At 45.7% G+C, this 21,117-nt stretch overlaps 1 protein-coding gene and 1 non-coding gene across 2 annotated transcripts; both read left to right on the top strand.

Annotated features, from left to right (window-relative positions):
- Positions 1 to 348: 348 nt before the first annotated feature.
- Positions 349 to 21,070, top strand: LOC135806319 (U3 small nucleolar RNA-associated protein 25 homolog). The gene is made up of 19 exons (XM_065320489.1): positions 349 to 622; positions 6,649 to 6,706; positions 6,973 to 7,005; positions 8,508 to 8,970; positions 9,199 to 9,302; positions 10,101 to 10,223; positions 10,398 to 10,502; positions 11,274 to 11,543; positions 13,924 to 14,014; positions 14,291 to 14,447; positions 14,591 to 14,687; positions 15,088 to 15,173; positions 15,841 to 15,923; positions 16,167 to 16,243; positions 17,198 to 17,269; positions 18,095 to 18,219; positions 18,527 to 18,625; positions 19,432 to 19,658; positions 20,334 to 21,070. Coding segments are annotated over exons 1-19 (2,370 nt in total). The 5' UTR covers positions 349 to 524; the 3' UTR covers positions 20,336 to 21,070.
- Positions 4,384 to 4,465, top strand: Trnas-gcu (transfer RNA serine (anticodon GCU)). The gene has a single exon. It is a non-coding gene; the product is annotated as a tRNA-Ser (tRNA).
- Positions 21,071 to 21,117: the final 47 nt, after the last annotated feature.

Raw genomic sequence — 21,117 nt, 5'->3', positions numbered from 1 at the left:
AGTAGTCACCAGGTCACTTGACTTCGTAGACGTATTGTCCTTGCATGCAGTGTAACGCTGCTTCACACCAGGGAGTACTGTGTGTCAGGCTGCATGCACTGCAGCGCAGATCATAAATAATTGACATAATCACTGCATGCATGCACTTTTTTTAATTTTTTTATATAAAAAAAATGATGCATGCCACGGCCTGGCCGTACGGTACGCGGTACGGTACGGGCCGGCCACGCGCTCGCGAGCTTTGCCCCACGTGTTACCATCGCTACCGAAATGGCGACGAAAACTGCACAGAATTTTTTGAAACGGAGGAAAATAAAAAATGCGTTCATTGACTGTTAGCATGTTTTGCTCTTGTTTTTTTTTGTTGACGTGCACTCACAATGCTGAGCCATATTTTTGAAGTAGGGTCTACTCGATGGTGCTCTCTTTGTCACAGTTTGTGTGTGTTTCGTGTTGTCTCGAGCCCCATGGCTAGCTGTCACATTTGGTGATATCAGTGAGTAGATACGCATTGGCTTACGAAAATGGGCAAGCGGAAGGCAGAGAGGCTTGGAGCGCGACTATCTGGCTATGAGAAGAAGCATCTCCATGAGTTTGGAGAAGTTCACCCTGTGAATGATAGGTGAGGAAATGCTGAATGAATTGAGAACGATGGCTTGTATCCTGACTTCCATAGCATAAAATGAGCCAGATTTCAGATAGGGAAATGCCAGTTGGCTATTATCAAAAGTACTCTTGCTATTATGGAATATCAATGACAATAAAAATGAATGAGGGGGGGGGGGGGGGGGGGGATAAAACAAAGTGCAAGAAAAAAAACCCAGAACTGGATGAATACTAAATGGCTGCACGAACATGTGTCATGCCACCTCACTTACAAGTTACAATTGCCGAAGACCGTGACTGCGAGGGGGCCAACTTGCACCACCTGAGATGGCTCAAAGTTGTGTTCCAGCTGCTGCTACAGACAGTGCAGTCAATGTGCACACACCAGCTGCTGCAGTGAACACTGCTGTGGGAGGAAAAAACCTTGCAAAACCTTTCTGCTGTAGTGCAGGCTGAGTTATATTTAACCCTTTAACATGACCAAAATTCCCAGGCAGTTCCAAATGCGATATTTCTCACCTCATTCTGAGAATATCTTTGGTTCTAATCAACCAATTTTCACAATCTTGGGCATTCTGGAAAGCTCTCCACGAGCTGCGCACATTGAGCTCAAACTAGACACTACTGAGATCACATATCCAACACCAGGGTGCTTCAATACCCCCCATCGCTGGGTATCCGAGAAAATTCTCTCCTCGTTAGCCATTTCTTGCTCTTTCATCGTAAACATTTCAAATGTGTTTGCTTGAGTTTCTTTTTATGCTGCCCACGCGCTCAAAGCATGCCAAGGTGATGTCAGGAGAGGGGAAATCCCCAGCTCAAGGCCAGTCAGTCAGAAAAAATTCTACTTTTGCTGTGGCTGAAATGTCGAGCGCGATATCTTGCTCGTTGTTATTTTTGGAATAGTTCAGTCCAGTCCAGTCCGAAAGGTCATACTCGGATCGGCTCGCCTTCTGTACTTCATCTCCAAGCATGCCGCATGGGTGTCTAGTTTTTGAAATTTTTGAGGCAGCACATTTCGTTTACAGCCCATCACTCGCCTGTATTCTTTGAAAGACTACCAGCAATTTTTTAGCTCCTGCCATGTCCGAACTACTTGATAGCAGTGATGGCAACAGCAGCAGTTATGAGACGGCGTGTAGTGTTGCGGTAACTGTTCGGAACTGTTCAGAGTCGTATCCTAGGTTAATCCGAATACTAAAAATTGACCCAAATTGCACATAACACGAAGCTGGTTTTTGAAAATTGTAAGTCGTGTATCTGCCCCATTTCTTCTTTATGACTTGCACAATACACCAGTCTTCCTAAACAACACATTTATAGCAGGGGTTAAGTACCATATAAGAGAAGTACAGCCAGTGATATTGTCATGTTGAAATACTACAATTTTGACACAAATTACACATGACACGAAGCCAGGTTTTGAAAAATGTAAGTCGTGTATCTGCTCCATTTCTTCTTTATGACTTGCACAATGGTCCAGTCTGCCAAAATATCACATTTATAGCAGGGGTTATGTACCATATTAGAGAAGTACAGCCAATGATATTGTCACGTCTATATACTACAATTTTGACACAAATTACACATAACACCAAGCTGGTTTTTGAAAATTGTAAGTCGTGTATCTGCCCCATTTCTTCTTTATGACTTGCACAATACACCCGTCTCCCTAAACAACACATTTATAGCAGGGGTTAAGTACCATACAAGAGAGCTACATTGTACATCTAGTCATACTGTCATAAACAGCCAGCATTTTTCCTGCAGCAGTCACACCACCATCATCATTATTTCCAGGGAAATCCTCTTACATTGTCAGCTCCTACGTCGTTAGATACAATGTAGGGGGCTGTAGGACCGGCTCGTCAAAAATAGAGAACCTGAACAAGCGTGCTCGGGACGTCTCAGCAATCATAGTATACCTGAGCACTCCAATAAAAACTTGATCAATCTGTCCCTCCAGGAACTTGCGATTCCGCGGCCGCGTTGTTTTCCGCGATTTGAACAAAAGTCCGTGATATCCGCGATATTTGAAAAATCATCCGCGTTATTGTAGAAAACTGTCCTTGATACTTGAAAAGCACCGCGATATTTCGAAAAGCAACCGCGATATTCGGGTCTTTCTTCGATGTTGTTTAGTTCTTCAAGCTCGTCAATAGTTTACTTGTGAGATCGACACCAGAATGGAGAAATTTCTGGGCAAATCAGCGGCTGACAAGTCACAAAATAAGGCTCGCGTCGAGTGTTGTCCGAGGATGGAGGAAAGCTGTCTTGCAAGCTCCTGTCAGGCAGTTGAACACAGTCAGCACAGCACACGTTCTGTTTTGTCATGCATGATTTATGCTGTACAACTCGTACATCGTACACCACTACAGTACAAGTACCAAAATCGGCCGCAATTTCCGCAATTTTACCACAATAATCCCGCAATATTTGACAAAATCCGCAATATTCCCCGCAATTTGTGGCATTTTACCTCGCAACTTTTTCCGCGATATTTCCGAAATGTCTCCGCAAGTTTCTGGAGGGACAGATCAATGGCAAAATCGTTCCCCACAGAAAATCATACTTTGCGGGTCTTGCGTTGCACGCTTGGGGGTGAAGTACAGAAGGCGAGTCGATCCGAGTATGACCTTTCGGACTGGACTGGACTGAACTATTCCAAAAATAACAACGAGGGGTTACGGGTGCGAGTCAACCCCTGTGACATGGATTTCTGTGCCGTGTCACCTCCCTAGTTTGAGTACGACTCCCTGATGTACACACAGGAGGTAAAGGGTTAAAAAAGTATGCACCTAGTTTTCTGGAGTACCGTAATGTCGCGTATAAAAGCAGGCGCTTACGGCCGTATAAGCCGGGGTTTGAGCCATGCTTCTATTCAAGTTACGCTTCTATTCAAAACATGCTTCTACGTGAACATCATCAGTCTGCACTGTGCAGTGCATAGTGCCACGCATGTACGCGCACATGTACTTTGCTGGGAGCGGCTTCTATTCATACCATGCTTCTAAACACCATGTACCAGTAATTCACCCCCCCCCCCCCCCCCCCCGAAAGTCGGCTCGTCTTATGCTACGATGGTCAAATAATAATTAACTGTGATACACATGGGACATGTCTGTATTTCATGAAAAAATCCAGATGCGGCTTGTACTCCGGAGAATACGGTACACATCTTGTGGCACTGATTTTCCTCCAGAAAAGCACATACAATAGCACCGTTGCGATGGACTTGGGTAAACGTACTTTCAATGTTTGCATACAGCCACGTACGAGCGGTGTATGCCATGACTGGAACATGTGTGTGTGTGTGTGTGTGTGTGTGTGTGTGTGTGTGTGTGTGTGCGCGCGTGTGTGTGTGTGACTAATGTGAGTGTGCACGTGTGTGGTGGTGGTGGTGGTGGTGGTGTTATGGAGTCAGGAGAAGAGTGTGAGTGATTTTACAAATTCTTTCTGCTTGCATATGTCTGGATTGAGGATGCGGATGGCATGGCTTCTAATACAGGAAGTAGCCTAAATTACTGCCATGGTACAATACCCTAAAGCGACAATCCATATACTTGCAAACACGAGGGGCTGGACAAGAAATTCTTGTGAATTGCAGGCTTATGGGAAGCAACATACACTGCATGATCAACACCAAGCTCACCAGCATCAACTCCTTGCGCACGTGCCTTTCTGGCTTCATGGTACGTATGGCTGTGTATATTCTTCCCGGTACGTGCGCCGTGTTCAGTGAAGAAGTATGGTAGTTGAACAGCTGGCAATTGTCCAGACGAGGTGGCCGAGTGGTTAAGGCGATGGACTGCTAATCCATTGGGCTCTGCCCGCGTGGGTTCGAATCCCATCTTCGTCGAGTTGGCTTTTTTTTTACTCTGGATTTCTGCTCGTACCGGCCTGTTGCTGCAAACCAGTATGTCTCTAATCTCTGGCTGTATAGACCTTATTCGATAACGTGACTTTTGGACTCGCCTCCAGGGATTTGTCATAAGCTAGGGCACGCGTACGAGAAACGAGTGGCAAGAAAGGCCCAGTTTGTACAAAAGAGTAGTAAAATACCGGTATTTATCTACTCCTATGTTCGCACACAGAGTCCACTGTGCACTGAGCGCAGATCTCTTGCCACTCCCTGGTTCCCGGGACCCCGGTTCACGTGATTGTGACGTTTATCGAATAAGGTCTATAGTAGTCAGGACGTGAAAGCAAGGATTTTTGAAACAAGATAGGAAGAGCAAGAGTACGTAAACCAGAGTGTGCAGCCCCGCATTGATGCTGCACAAAACTGATCCCACGTCGAAGTTTTTTGTTTAGGTCATAATGAATCATTGAAAATCCATCATTTCGTGGGTTTTGTGCTAAATCACCATATAACTAAGGTGATACAGGTCGTCCCTCGTTAATACATAATCTCTGGGACTTGACAAATGTTATGTATTAACGGGGTTTATGTACTAAACGAAAGTGTACAGAACTTGCTTGTGTACCAGAATTTTTCACTTTTTTCAACTTTTCGGAGTGTTTCTTGCTGCCATGACTAGGGAGCGAGATATTCTTGATTCCCTCGATATAACATAAAAAATATGTTATAACGGTCACAGTCAGCGACGATTCTACAGTTTACATGATACATTACATGCCCAGCGGCGCCTGTACAGTCACTCGGAAAAAAACAGAGCTTTGTCGGTTGGTGATAGGCGCTCTGATTTCTGAGCTAATTGTGTCCACAAGTAGAAACTAGAACACGACGTGCCTCCACTGGAAGGCCAAAAGACCAACAAAATTTAATTATGTACTATTGAGGTAGGTGGCATGCGGGTACGGAGAAATGTTATGTACTAACGGGGTTTATGTACTAACGAATTATGTACTAACCGACAAAATTTGTATGGAAGTGACCACGTTTCGTCCGGGACTTGAGATTTCTTATGTACTAACGGGGTTTATGTACTAACCGGACTCGTATTAACGGGGGACGACCTGTAACAGGAAATTCGCGTGCATTTTCACCTTTTGTATGACAAGTAGCAATGCGCAACAGAACTTACCTTGGTGATACGGTAAAATGGCCATGTGAACCAGTGCGAGCTGCATCAAAGGTGTGTCACTATGACTTGAATGAAAACCTTTGCTGTGGGACGATTTTCCTGAGCTGCACACTCAAGGTGATGTACTCTTGATAAGAGAACACGCTGAAAACCAAGACATATGACAGCGCGAAAATAAGAAAAAAGGAACAGAAAAACCGGTATGCGCTTATACAGTTTACACCAACAAAGGGCAAAAGGAAGAAAAAGGGAAGGAGGGGGGGGGGGGGGGAAGAGGTGCTCGCGCTAAACTGTGCTTAAGAAAAAACTGACACGGAATTCACAACAGGACAGTTACAGCCGGCCTTCTGCAACAACTAAGCTCGGTGTTTAGTCACTGAAGGTGGTTGATTTGCCACGGACCCCACAGAGGATAATAAAGACTGAGCGAATAAGCACGAACGATAAGCCTGCATCGAAGCCAAGCCATGGTGACACAGGAGGCTTCCTTCTTCTTCTCTGCCAACATGCAGCCAAGCCTTTTGAAGAAAGAACCCGCAGCTTTGCCCTGGCAACCAGTGATGGAGTAGACAAGCGGAACAAATGACGAGTGTTCTATCTCTCAAACACGTTCTTCACATCTGTCTTGTGCTTGGCATAGGTAGCGGCGATGGATTGGGAACCATTTGAGACGGCAATAGTGTTGAAAACCTGAACATCGAAAAATGCACGCTCAACTCGCCCTCCCCAAACCCGGCTGGCCGCTATGTCAAGTCGAGCTCCGTCTTCCTTTACGGCAGACGGAGTGCTAGTTGCTCACCAGTCAGCGACTAAAGAGCTTGTTCTGTGGACCCATCAGGAGCACTGTCTGTTGTATAACAGTTACATTACAGTGTATCCTCCACGTTGTGTTATGCTGTCATTGTTGTACTGCGATTGGCTTTATAATGTCTTTTGCAGTCCATGAATTTTTAGTCTTTACAAGTTTTCTGTTGTGTTGTGTTATTTGATTTAGCTTTATCGATGAAACTCCTGCTGTACCAAAGGCGAAGAAGGCAGAGAAACGGAAGAAAGTATGTATCAAAGTCAGGGTAATGCATTGGTTGTAACATGGAAACATGTGGGCACGATTACAATTACAATGTTACAAGTTTTTCCTCGGCTCACCATCTGAGTTCCTAATGCATTGGTATTTTGGTAATACAGTCATGTACCATCATGATATTGACATTGTACCATCATGATAGTGGTCCGTGCTCTGTAATCTGCTTGGGAGTCGTGTGCATGCTTGTGTGCATGTGCAGCTCATATAATTCTGTATGTATTGTGTTATCTGCAGCACGTCAAAGTGGTGCAGCGAAAAAGTGAGAAGGTATGTGGCTGTAATAGCTGACACTCCACCTATGATGGTTTGTTTTGGTGTAATAATCTAAGATGCCCGGAATTTTCGATATTTTTCCTGGAACGAAATGTTTCGTTGTGATCCAATTCTGGAACAAAACTTATTATTAAATTAAAGCTATGTGGACCCTGGCTAGCGCTTGACGTTACTGAAGTAACGTCTTTTGCATAGCTATGGGAATAAGGGTATGGTAGAAGCCTACAATTACAAGTGCGTTGAAATTTCAGACCATCTGGTAAAAGGAGTGGAGAGCGATCGCTCTCGCGCGCCTTCGCTCTCCTTATTTTCTTTTAGGGCGCACTTTTCGTCGCGCGCCTTGAGAATGTCGAGCGCATCCGCATCACTATGAAGTTCTGAAAACACTCAAATATTTCGTAACCCGGCTTTCCCTGAACGGAATCGAGTAATCGAAAGGTCTATTCGCATTAGAAAGTTCTCAGCTGTCGGCTCCAACGAATCGGAAGTCGATCCGAGGTCCAATAGTGAAGTTACGGCACTCGCAAGGTATTTTACGTTCACTTCCGCAATTGGGTGGCAATCATAGTATCTTGACAAAGGGTTTCCCTCTGTTGCGTGACAGTCCGGGCATGCATAGACCTGTGTGACGCCAGGCACAGGTCTTTAGCGGTCAGCTACAGAAGAAAGGAGCGCTAGTTTCCCTTCATCAGGGACAATGACACACGCAATGGGAAATTGAGACAATTCGCTAAGATCCGATCTTAGCATGGCATGGTATTTTTTGTCGTATTCATCGATGAATACGACAAAAAATACCATGCCATGCTAAGATCGGATCTTAGCGAATTGTCTCAATTTCCCATTGCGTGTGTCATTGTCCCTGATGAAGGGAAACTAAAGTTGTGGTCCGAACAGCTTTCATTTGTAGTGCGTACGGCGATTTTCGAGCTACATTGTACATGTATTGGGTATTGAATCCGATTGGGTTATGGCAAGATGCTGAAAAAACCGTGTTGTGCTCGCCTTGGATAGATAAGGCGAGCGACTTTTTTGGGGAGGAGGGGGAGGGTTGTGGGGACTGCTCTCCCACCACTCTCCTTGAGAGGATAGCGAGAGTGATTGTTCACTCTCCTGGATTTTTCTTACACGAAGGTCTGAATTTGATTTTCTTTCAAACGAACCTGGCCAGAACCTGCCCCAGGAAGTATTAGCCTGTATCCGTCCGACCGAGTGGACACATTCTCAGTCCCAGCGACCATTTTGATGATAATTTGGTTACCTTTGAGTGAAATTGGTAATATTGGGCTTTTTTGGAAAGCTTGGGCCACGAGGAGTTCTCTAGCAACCATTTCCATCCTTCATTTGTACGAGGAACAAACGTCTGTGTACAGCTTCAACTTTTGAAGAGAAGTACAGCTCATTGATGTGGGGACTTTTTGTGTTGATGTGTGCTGCGTTAGGAGAGGAAGATTGCACTGCCTGAATCTGTTCATTTTTGCTTTGTCTTTTTTTAGGATGGATACGCTTCGTCAGATGATGAGAAGCCCTCCTACTTTGACAAGATGATGCAGGTGCTGAGTCGCAAGCGAAAAGGCCCCAATCTCTGTGATCTTGGCAGTGCAATGAAGAAGACGAAGGTTAGCGCAGCCGCAGCTGAGAAGAGCTCCCTGCTAATATCAAGGTCGTTGTCCAGTAGTTTGCCTGTGGCATGCAGTGTTCTTGCCTCACCCAGCACCAAGGTTGAGCTGGGCGGGAAGCGTGAACGTGCCAATGCTCTCCAAAAGATTAGTCTGGGTAGGAGCAAGTCTGGTGAAAAGCAAGAGCCGCCAAAAGCAGCAGAAGAAGAGGATAGGGAGCAGAGCGAGACTGAAGAACATGATGATGAGAATATTCCAAGTGAAGATGACGATGACGAAGAGGCTGTTACTGACAGTTCTGACGATGAGACCGAGGGCAGCAAGAAGTCACAACATGCAGGTGAGGTGTGAGACTGTCTGTAGTCTGTACAAGTGTGCTGGTATGTTGATTGTATGGCTTTTTCTCATGACAATGTACTTTGGTGTGCTCGTGATCTGTTCATTTTTTGTGGTGTGGAATGGTTGCCTCACTTTGTTTTGTTAGTGCTGGTCCCTTTGGATTTGGATTCCGTCATTCTTCACCAGGAAATGCAAATGAAGACGGTTTTTTTGTTACCTTTTCTTTCAGGCGAATGTCGTAATTACTTCAAGCTCCACTTCAGCAATGTTCTCCCAGAATCTGCTGCTCAAGCTCTGTTGTCAAAGAGAGAGCCATCAAGCAAAGGATACACGGTGAGAGACATGCTTCTTAGCCAGCTGTAGCGGCACAGTGTCCTATTCTTCTCTTGCTTCTCAGTGAAGTCCGCTGCGAGTTTAGTACGCGTGCAGTATTATACATCTTTAGTACATTGATCATTTGGGAGTGAACCATCGCGTAGCTGCATTCCTCACAAGAGGTTGGGTGGAGCTGATGTTGTGGCTATAGCTATGTATAATGTGTTTTGTTGTGAAAGGTACTAGTACTCTAAAACTGGAAACTTTCGGTGGAGATTTATTTTCGGTAACTTCGGTGCAGGTAATTTTTAACTAAAATAAAACGCAACCTAAAACAACCATTCCATGCCACACATTGTGCAAAATGCATTGTTGGATCCGGAAAACTGGTTTACTGAAATTTTCGCGCTACCGAACCGTTGATTTTGGGAAATACCGAAAATATTACGCCGCCGAAAATTCCCGATTTTACAGTATGTTGGTAGTGTACTTTAACTTGGCCCCCACTCTTTGTCATCCCTGACCCGGCTGATTTTTTGCACGTATGAATCCATGATTGTGCTTCTTAGTTCGCTCTGACCAATTTTTGTGCATGCTTGTCTTCTAGTTTAAAGTATTTTTCATCTTGCTTTCTTCAGTTTCTACTTATGATTCTATTGTGTTAGTACTAGTGTTTGAGTGATCTGCACGGCCCAAGAAGGCTCATTACGCATGTACATGAATACCTTTTCTAAGTCAAGAACTCGACAGAAAGCTGTACAAACGTGTTCCTATGCCGTCCACCTCTTTCTGCCCTGTGCTGTTGCTCATCTGTAGTCGTGTGGACTGGGGAAAATGGAGGAAGCAACTTTCGATTGTGTCTCAGGCTGCTCTGAAGAGTTCTTGGCACACACAAAGGATTCCAAATCAGTGGCTGAAGTGTCTTTCTCTGGCGATGAGGTACGTATCAGCTGCTGGTTGATCTTTGACCTTGAATTCATTCTGTAGCGAACTGATTGACGCGACATACTTTGTACTTGTTGCACACTTTCCATTGGTTGTGATCTGCCCCCCCCCCCCCCCCCCCCTTTCCAACTGTCTCTGTTCTCTCCTTGTTCTCTGTGTGCGTGGCAGATTTCAAAAGAACTGCGCGGTGGCCTGTGCCAGATCTATGGTGATAACTGCGAAGATTTGGGTAGTGAGTGGCGGCAATTGTTCAGTCAGATGAACTCCTACCGGGTAAGACTTCATGTTTTGCATGGGAATGTCAAATTAGTGATTTGTTCAATTCCCGAAGCTATGCCAAAGTTGTGTAGTGGGTCTGGCGTAGTCAGGCTCCACAACTCTTCATTTCGTATCTGTAAATGCTTGTCTCGAGTGTTGTTTGTTCGCATGTCAGGTGAGGAATTGATAACGTATGCAGTACTATGTACGGGTGAGCAGAGCATACTGGAAAGTGGGGAATTTTGCTCTAGATATGTAATGCACAGATGTTTCAATCAGTTTGAGTGACTCATATGATTACCCAGTGAAGGGCAAGTATAGCGAGGGCCCTGGGCTGGCAGGTCTCTCTTTCCAGAAAATCTACTGTTTTGCAGAACGGTTTTCTTGCTTTGATCTTCATCTGAGCCTGGCTTATTGGTTGTCATTCCACAGCGCCACCCGCTGTTGAATAGCCAATGTGTCTGCACTGATCCCAGGCCTTCTGTTCCCTGCTTCCCTTTTCCTCCCTGGGCTCCCTGTTTGTTGGCTTGCAAGGTTTTGGAGCCTTTTTCTCTTGTGATGTCTTCTCATGTGTTGTTTGAACTCTTGGCGGGTATACCAGAGGTCAATCTCAAGGCAATCTGCAGAATTCGAGCGAAGCACAAGCATAAATTTATATTATTGCTTGTATGTGTTCGTGTGTATGTGTTCATGTGTATGTGTTCGTGTGTGTGTGTGTGTGTGTGTGTGTGTGTGTGTGTGTGTGTGTGTGTGTGTGTGTGTGTGTGTGTGCATTTTTGTCTTCAGGATGTTGCTGTCGGGCTCAGGCAGTCTTCCAATGCGGAAGATGTCCGCCATCTATACACTCTTCATGCTCTGAATCACGTCCTGAAAACGCGCCATTGCATCATGAAGCACAACGCCAAGCTAAGGGCCACACAACCTGATGAAGTACCGGACAATATGCGTGACCAGGGCTTGACAAGGCCCAAGGTTCTCATACTGACCCCATTCCGCAACTCAGCTATGCTGATCATTGATGCCATGCTGAAGTTGTTGCGTGATCCAGCCGAGAAGGTGAGTGATGCTAGTGCACCTACACTACTAGTGCTGGAGCTTGAATTCCGCCTTACTACTGCTGTGTGTACAAAGTTGAGTCGGATAACAGGCCATCTGCCAGGGGTGTATCCCCCCACCGCTTCACCACATACCTGTCAGCCGGCTAATCTGGCTAATTTGTTGTGACAAGGTGGCGTTTACTGCTATGTGCTGACGTCGATGTGTAGACTTGGCTGGCCGGAAACCCCTTGGAAATGCACCGTGAGCTATGCCCCTGTGTCCGTGATCACAGCCAGGTTGCACTATCAATGTCCGGAGGCCTTCTAATCCACTATTGCCCATCAACATAGTACTTGGTCCGCCCAGTTAAAATTGGCGCTTATCTTCTCACTTGGTTTTTTGGTGTTCTGCCTGTGCCACACGGCATGGAACCACCGATTCACCATCCGAACATGACCATTGACCATTGCATCCGACGACATGGCAGCACAAACCATCACAGAAGTTGCGATCGGTTCGTTTGAGTCTTTTTGACGGAGCTGCCGCCGACGAACACTTCCGTCAGCACAAGAAAACACTGCAACCTCCGCTCGAGTCCGTAAAATAGGTCAGGATGTTCGCATTTCAGAGCGATGGAGAATACAGTTTCTGTCTACTTCCAGCTGTCTGATGGCAAGGATTGTTTACCCCGGGGAGGTATAGAAAAGCTGAAAAAGCGCTTCGCGAGCTTGAATTTCAGTGCTTGCACAGTACAGCGCCTGGTGAAGGGCTATCACCAGCAAATCGTTGAGGAAGGAACTGCAGCTCATGTCGATGTCTCCAGTAAGTGAGACCAATCCGGCGGACACACTTTGCAGCTCACAGAGGACAGGGCAAAGTAGCTAATCAAAGGAAACACCAAGTCCTGAGAGAAACACTCGTGCAAAGGACTTTCAGGAAACTAGCCGAAAAGCCTGGTGCACGGCGTTGTAGGTGCAGTACGCACAGGTGCTACATCAAGCGGAAGCTATCACTGCGCTGCATGTACAAGCACCAGCGGCTCGCGTGGGTAGGGGTGCTGATCAGCAAGTACGACAAGCGCAAGAGGCGATTTGAAAAAAAGGACACTGATATGGCGTTGCCTTTTTGTCTCAAACAAAGTCGCATTATTGCGACGAACGGGGATAACACTTACAGTCAACATGCGGGCAGTCTCACTCAGCTTCTGATGGGAAGGTGACAGGCACGCACTGCCTTTGAGCGTGATTCGAGACGAGAAGTGGAATAAGCTATGAAACGACCCGTGCAGCAGCTGTCCGGATCGTACGTTTTGAGCTCTTCCTCCAGCGACGATAGTGGCGAGGAGGATGTGTAACTTGCTTGAATTTTCGACTGAGTTGCTTACTGACATGTAAATAATCATGTATATAGTGCTTTGTGATCGTGGCTTGCTTCAAATATTCGTATTTCTTTCCTGAGACAAGTGTGAAGATAAGCGCCAATTTTAACTGGGCGGACCAAGTATATTATTAGTACCATTTTGTACTCGAATTAGTCTTCAACAAATCGGTTGGAAGAAAGCGTATGCGTGTGCATAGCGAAGAAGCCACTGCTTAGGTGTGTGGTCTACCAATAACATCATACGATTGTAGCTTTTCTGGTGGTGTAATAGGCTATTCATAGTACGTTACAATGCGCGTCACGTTTTGGAATACGACGTACTGGCGGTCGTTTTCATGCAGATGCATTCACACAGGCAGGTATACTCTTTTCGTACAGCTGTGCGCACAGCTTCTTTTGGACACAAACAGCTGGGAACGACAGAACGAACGTCGGTACAGGGGTCTGGATACGTCGTCTACGTTTTCGTATCAGGGGTACGATTTTCCCGCCACGTTCCATGTTGTCATGGCTATCCGGACGAAAACGCCACGTTTTGGGCGTAGTGTGAATGGCCCATTACATGGATGTTATTCATCAGCGGGATACCGTATTTCCCCGATTGTAAGTCGCATCTTTTTACACTAAACTTCAAGGGCAAAGAAGGGGGTGCGACTTACAATCAAAAGTGACTTCTTATTTGTGTGAATGCATTGAGACGATTTGGTTCGGACGTGAGAATGGGCTGCGACTTATAGTCGGGGAAAATACGGTACCAGAGTACTTGTATTATAAGTACTGATTTCGAATTTGCCCAAATGTTCTGTATTCTTATGGTTGATAAGTATGGTGGTAAACACACACCTGGCAATATGGCGGTAAACACGCGCCTGCCCACACACGCTCTCTAGGCTGCAAAGTTATTCTGGCACAGAGCTCTCCTTCTCACCACCACCATTAAGAGTTTGCGCCTGGCTCCTAGTCAATGCATGGCTGGTTCAACTTCATTGTTCTGTATTCTCACTGCTCTATTGAACAGGTTGCAGTGGGTCACCGAAAGCGGTTCTACAGTGAGTTTGGTCACGACGCGGAGGAAGAGGAAGAAAACACCGGGCCTGTCAAGAAATCAGGTATGTGTGCACTCAGACGTGCATCACCGTCTTGGCCATAGATCAACCTTTCCCAGCACATTGTGTGCATGTATGCATGTGTGAGTGTGTCAGAGTGTGTGTCAGAGTGTGTGTCAGAATATGTGTCAGTGCTCGTATTTTATCCAGCTGATGGCTGTAGACATGGCTTCTTTTTTTTTTACAAATTACAATGAATGGATCTTGACCCTTTTCATACTGTCTCCCAACCACATGTGCTCGCTGGGCTGATTCTGTTCTTCTTCCTTTTGCTCACAGAGGAATTCAAGGAGATGTTTGCTGGTAACATTGATGACAATTTCAAGATCGGTCTTTCAGTGCAGCGCAAAATTGTCCGCTTGTACACCGACTTCTACTCTTCGGACATCATCATTGCGTCTCCATTGGGTCTTAGACCCATCATCGGTGCTCAAGGGTAAGTTCAGGATGTCTCTCTTTATTTCTCTCGCTCTTGGCTGCCGCAATGGGATTTGTTCGTGCTTGCCACCAGAAGTATGATGTGTGTTCTTGTCATGTTGTCAATGTGCTCTCTCTCTCTCCTGCCCTGCCCTCCTACAGTGATAGGAAACGAGACTATGACTTCTTGTCCTCAATTGAAGTTGTAATCGTTGACCAAGCTGATGTCTTCCTCATGCAGAACTGGGCACATGTCTGTGTGAGTATCCATAGGAGTCTGTCGCATTGTGTGTTGGTACAATGTATTCTGTATGTTGTCTGGACGGAGTTCTTGGACATAGTTCGCTCTAGATACTTGCTCCACTATCTATCATTGCTGTAGAGTAGCATTCTGAATGCAGCCATGCCTGTGTGTCTGTTGATAGTGGACTGAATGTGTGCATGTTCATGTAACGAATATCATCTGCAGCCTAGCATGTATACAGCCATGCCGTATATGTTACATCTTGAAGCCTACGATGAAGGAATACCGTTGCCACTGACAATCTCTTGAGCCTGATCCTTTTTGTCTCCATGCGAGTGCGATTGCATGTCGATTTGCTTTGTACTCGTAAGTTTTTCACATCATCTGTTTGCACTCCTCTGTGTATTGATTGCAGCATCTGTTTGAACACTTGAACCTGATGCCTAAGAAACATCAGTCAACTGACTTGAATCGATGGCGATTCTGGGCGATAAATGACTGGTAAGGATATGAATGTGTGCATGGCGTTTGCAAGAGTAAATGAGCCCTCAAGGCTGTGCAACTCTGCGTGGGTTTACTATGGGGTCCATCGACGGCAAAACTCACACAAATCATGACATAATGTGTGTGAGTTTTGCCACCATGTTGTGGTGCTCACGTTTTACGCTCCCAGCCTGTTTTTAGCAAGCAGCGGAAAAGTAAATTATAGCACTCCCTGACAGAAGCCACTGAGCTTATGTGGGTCATCAGCATGATCATGGCAGATATCCGGACTGCGCGCACGCTGGCCTACGTTGTACGAGCACAAATGTACTACTTGAAATACGTGCTGTAATTTTTCACAGTCGGGAGTCCCCGTATGCAAAGTTTCACATTCTTGGGATTTTATTTGCTCTTGTTATTAGGACAACTTGTTTGATATTTTTGTTGAATACAACTGCATCTAGCCAGAGCATCCTGACTTTTAGTGCTTGCTACTAGTACTGCTTTGCTTTGTTCTGTTTGGCAGATGGGTGAAGTTCTGTAACTTGTGTGTGTGTATGTGTGTGTGTATGTGTATGTGTGTATGTGTGTGTGTGTGTGTATGTATGTGTGTATGTCTGTGTGTATGTCTGTGTGACTGTGTGTACGCGCGCGCTATTTTGTTGTTGCTTTTTGGCGTGCAAAGGTCGTCTCTCTATCGTCAGAACCTCTTTTTCGGCGACAGCCTCTTTCCGGAGTTGAATTGCCTGATTCGCATGCACTGCCGCAGTATCCTCCTCTTATGTGTGTGTGTTTGGAAGTAGTATAGTGGGTGTGCGGGTGTGGGTGTACACACCCACTGAGTCTTATAGCTCCTAACTTGTCTCACTTGTTCAGCATTCCGGTGGTCTAGCATCGCCATCATACTACAAGTAGTTTGTTAGATAACATTGCATTGAGCTCATATTGCAGACTAAACTCTATTACAGAAACAAAGAAACAAAATCATTTAATCCTTAACTCTCAGTACAGACTATGCTGGCAGACTGAAGTACTCCAAGGCTATAGCAGAGGGTTCACACCTGTCAATCACCGCTAATGTCATACAGGTATTGTTCTACTAATGAAGTACAATGTGTTTGTAGTCCTGCTGTAGTCCTTGCTGAAGTCTCCGCTGTTGCATTCATTCAGTGTCAAATCATCTGGCTTGTTCGGTCTACTAAGTCGAACTCTCCCACGTGTAACTGTCACTGAGCACTGTCCCAGGTGAACTGAACACCTGTCAAGTCTGTATGGGCTGCAGAAGGACACCCAAACACGCGAACGTGCACACTCAGAGCACATGTACAGTACTGATCACTGAAATCCAGTCGCGTCACTTAAGTACGCGTCGGGCTTTGCGCAGCCATGGACCTACGAATACTGGGCTTGGGAATGATGCAAGGCGCAAGCTTGAGTGATGCGACTGGATCTGTCAGCCAGTTTGTTGGACTAGAGGGAGCGGAAAGTGTTACCGGCTTTGACCTTCGTGAGGCGAGCTTTCTGTGAGTCTTCCCGGGTCTTCAGATGCTCAGACAGTACTGCTGTTCGATTCAGTATAGCCGTGCTTGGCACAGGCACCGATGATTTGTTTGCGGGTTCTTCATGCTTGGTAGGTGAATTGGATGCCATCACAGGACTCACCAAGTCCATGGAGGCAGTGGAGGATGCGGACACATGTATAAAAACTGTGTACGAGAATAGCTTACGCTGATGACAATGCGCTTGCTGGTACAGCTTGCCGGGTGTCTGAACACGTTCACTCGGCATGCCTACGTTGTTGCCGTTGTCAAAGGATCATGGTCACCCTGCTACTTGGGATGTGGCATATGTATAAACCACTTTAGCCTGGAGACAAATGAGTCCACTACAAACTAAAATGGACAGTAGGGTGGATGAGCTCAAATTCAAAAAATGTGCATTTTGTTTTGTTTTGATTTCCTACCCAATGCCTTGGCCACCATGATGTGTGCTCTCCATGACACTGTGCTTGCTCTTGTCCTCTTCTTCTCCTATTTGTGTAGAAATTTGAGCGGGTAAAAGCTGAATCAATCAGTTCTGAACCCGACGATCGTTTCAAATACTTTGTGGATATGGTAAGGATGTAACTAGTGATGTCATCATGTAACACAGTTTGTTATCTGTTTTACCAAGAGTACATAACCCCCAGAGTGTGCAACTCCACTACCAGCGCTCTCCCGACAGAGTTTCAAGTTGACGTCACTTTTAGTGATGCCATGTAGCATGATGTGCACATAATTATTATTAGATGTTTCCTAGACATGTGGTGTTCAATCCCCGTTTGATCCTGTACAACCTATAGTAAGGAAGCATGTGTGATTGCGTTGAGGCCCGGTACAACTGTCGTGAATCACTCATGCCAGGAGCATGCATCCTAAAAATGACCTCGACTTGAAATTCTGTCGGGACAGCACTGTACATATGCGGCAGTTGCACACTCTTGGGCTTATGTACTCTTGGGTTTAGACTAGGCATGGTTGTTGACTTTATGAATGCTATTGCTTCAGTGGAGAGTGTGCTATTGCTGATGCACAATTCTGTTTGCCGGTAGGAAAGTACAGTCAGACCTCGCTTAACCGCACACATCCATTTTCAACAAAAATATCCGAATAGGCGAGGGAACCGGATAACCGAACACCGGTTATGCTGGTGCATCACGTATGCTGTAAATCTGTAACCAGCTATTTTCTTCCGGATGGCGAGGGATCCGGATAAAAGAGGACCGGATAAGCGAGGTCTGACTGCACTGTTCTGTATTGCAATTGGGAATAAGTTATTCAATCTAACAGTGCTCCAAGATTATTTGAATAGTAAATATATGAATTGTTGATTTGTACTTCACAACCGGTTGTATTCTTCTGTGCTCTGTATCTGCGTAACTGATGAATTACATCACATAGATCCTTCCATCGTTGGTGAAGAATACCAAGGGTCATATTGCCATCTTCATCTCTTCTTACTTTGACTTTGTGCGGCTGCGTGAGCACTTCAAGAGAGAGAACATTGACTACATTCCCCTATGCGAGTAAGTGCTGACATATGTACATGTACCTGTGTTGTGACCCGCTCAGCAATGTATACTCATCATGACAATCACTCCTGTAGCCTAGTTTCCTTCAACAATTTCCACTGCTCTGGTGTATTCATGTAGTTGTCATACTGAGGTGCTGGAGTCTACTAGTATTCTCTATGTTGTGCTGCCCTAAGTCCCATTACTCATAATTATGGTGTAGGCCCTTTTAGAAGGGCACTTGCTGTGTTTTGCCTTCCACTACGGTGTGGTTTCTCTTCATTGTTTACCCTTCTCTCGTTCTGTGTGTTTGCTCATCAAGGTACACGACCAATGCGGACATATCCCGGAACCGTAGCTACTTTTTCCATGGCAATGCTCCCATCGCACTCATCACAGAGCGTTACTTTTTCTACAAGAGGTAAGCAGCCAATGTGTGCTACTGTTCCTGCTGCACTGTTGTCGCTACATTTTGTGTACATGTATTACGATATATGTCAGCCTTCTTTGATCACTTAGGCCATCATCACATTACGTTCTCTGACTCCCGTTTACATCTACGTCAACGGTGAAAATCCAAAACGGGTGGTCGTGTCATCAAACAGGCACAGTCGATGTACTTGACCCGTACACGCGGTCACATTTTTGGAGAAATTTGAAGATTCCAACGCATGTAGCTGTTACAAGGTCGCTTGGAAAAAGACTGTGGGAGATACGCACTTGGAAAAAGACTGTGGGAGATACGCACTTGGAAAAAGACTGTGGGAGATACGCACTTGGAAAAAGACTGTGGGAGATACGCACTTGGAAAAAGACTGTGGGAGATACGCACTTGGAAAAAGACTGTGGGAGATACGCACTTGGAAAAAGACTGTGGGAGATACGCACTTGGAAAAAGACTGTGGGAGATACGCACTTGGAAAAAGAATGTGGGAGATACGCACGTTCATCCAAAAAAGTTGTGTACGACCCCCGTTTCCCGTTTCCTGTGCTCCCGGCTTCACTTCGTACATGGATCATCATGACAACCGACCAAAAACTCCGAACATGGACGTAAACACAGCACTTTGTACCGCAGTATGATGACAGACTTAGCAAGTGTGATACATGCACCTGACTAACTACTGACAGTCTGGACAAGGGGTGATTGGCAAGAAGGCCTTGTTGCCTGGCTCTGGATGATAGTGTTGCTGAATGGTGTGTATGTGTGTGTGTCTGTGCATACAGGCATACTCTACGTGGCATCCATCAGCTCGTCTTCTATCAACTGCCGCGCTATGCCTCGTTCTACTCACAACTAACCGACATGCTCTCGCTGGATGCTGACCCCATGGAGGAGAGGCCTGTACGTTCACTATACTGTGACACTGACAAGCTACGTCTGGCCGGCATTCTGGGCACTCGCCGCGCAGTCAAAGTCTCTACGTCTCCCAAGTACATCCACACGCTAGAATGTGAGTGGGTAACGTCCTACTATGCTGTGGATCTTTGTTGTTACTTCTCAACACAAAAAAAACATGCTTCAACATGCTCAACTATATGACAGATCTGGATGGAAAGTGAATGATGTAAATATTGACTGGTGTATTGAGCTTGGGATGGGAAAGGGTTGTGGTTGTGTTCAGTTCACCTATATGTATGCAGACATTATGGAGGTTTAGTCCCACGTAATCTGTGTGTACTTTATGTGTGTGTGTACCACGTGATACTCAGTGACCCACGTACAGACGTTTTGTGATTCACGACGTACCGTGTATGGAGGCTCACCCACGTTTCGCCAGAACGTGGGTGAAAATCAGAATGGAGCGCATTGTGCGAGCTGTGAGGGTGCTCAGCTGAAGAAGTTTCTGAAGCACGAAATCAAAATATTCGACGAACTTCTAAGCTTCGTCTTTGACCAGGTTTGGACCTTTCGCTTCATGCGTTTGTTTGTTCCGTGTGACTAAACACAACATTGTGAACGTGGGTCCATTGCATGAACTTTACGTGTATCACCCACGTTCCCGTATCCGTTACGTGGTACTAAACCTCCCTAATGATAGGAGTTCAGAAGTGCTACTTCGAAGTAGCTCCTGCTTACAGCACATACACATCATAACATATTTCCTGTCTTCCCTTTTCACATCCAGGATCGAGCCCGCCAGCCAGCAGTAACAGGCAGCAATGACTGGTTTTCCCGTAGATCTGTCAAAACGTTTTCCATTCGGCTCTTTCCTGCGGCTGTGGTGATTGTGTGGCAGTGTGGATTACTTACGAGGATTGCACGACAACTAATGACTTGAAGCGGTAGTCACGGGCACTTTAATCTGCACTGCAACAACCAGTGTGTCAGTGCCGAGCATTTCATCACTGTACATGTAGTTTACTTTTCTCCATAGCAGTGTACAGGTATGCATCTAATCTCATGTAGACTTTAGTGTGTAGGGAAGGCAGAGATCTAACTAGACGTATCCAGGGCCTGGGAAGTGTTACACCCTGTACTCGTATCATGTACTAGTGCGTGCATACCACCATCTTTTTTAATTTATTTTCTATTTTGTTGCTCGCTTGATAGCCGGTTCAGCAGGTTTTTTTTCTTTAGACGTTGGTGTATCTAAGAATCCACCCTGCTTTATAATGTGGTAACATTGTGTCAGACCTGTGCACGGGTGTGTACATGCAATGCAGTAGCAGTTAGCTCTGGGCACTTGATGCATCCGAACCACTTTGCAAACTGCAGAATACTGGTCATTATTCGATATTCATGTTTCCTGTGCGCCAGAAGAATCGACAGCAATGAAGAGCACATATGCGCGCGCACACACACAAACACACACACACACACCATCACACACACACAAAGTTACAAACTTCTCATCATCCTTCACTTGTGATACGGTATACTGATGTGCAGTGTGACGGGTTGTCCAAATT

This window comes from Sycon ciliatum, chromosome 1 (genome assembly GCF_964019385.1).
Source record: "Sycon ciliatum chromosome 1, ocSycCili1.1, whole genome shotgun sequence".
Classification (NCBI taxonomy): domain Eukaryota; kingdom Metazoa; phylum Porifera; class Calcarea; order Leucosolenida; family Sycettidae; genus Sycon; species Sycon ciliatum.
Note: the sequence above shows the minus strand (reverse complement) of the source record. Positions and strands in the feature narration are given on the sequence as shown.

Bases quoted from the DNA above. Each gene is read 5' to 3' on its own strand.
- LOC135806319 (XM_065320489.1), top strand. From the start codon at position 525: ATGGGCAAGCGGAAGGCAGAGAGGCTTGGAGCGCGACTATCTGGCTAT. The intron at 6,707-6,972 runs GTATGTATCAAA...TGTTATCTGCAG, and splicing joins AGGCAGAGAAACGGAAGAAA to CACGTCAAAGTGGTGCAGCG. The intron at 15,924-16,166 runs GTATCCTCCTCT...CTCTCAGTACAG, and splicing joins GATTCGCATGCACTGCCGCA to ACTATGCTGGCAGACTGAAG.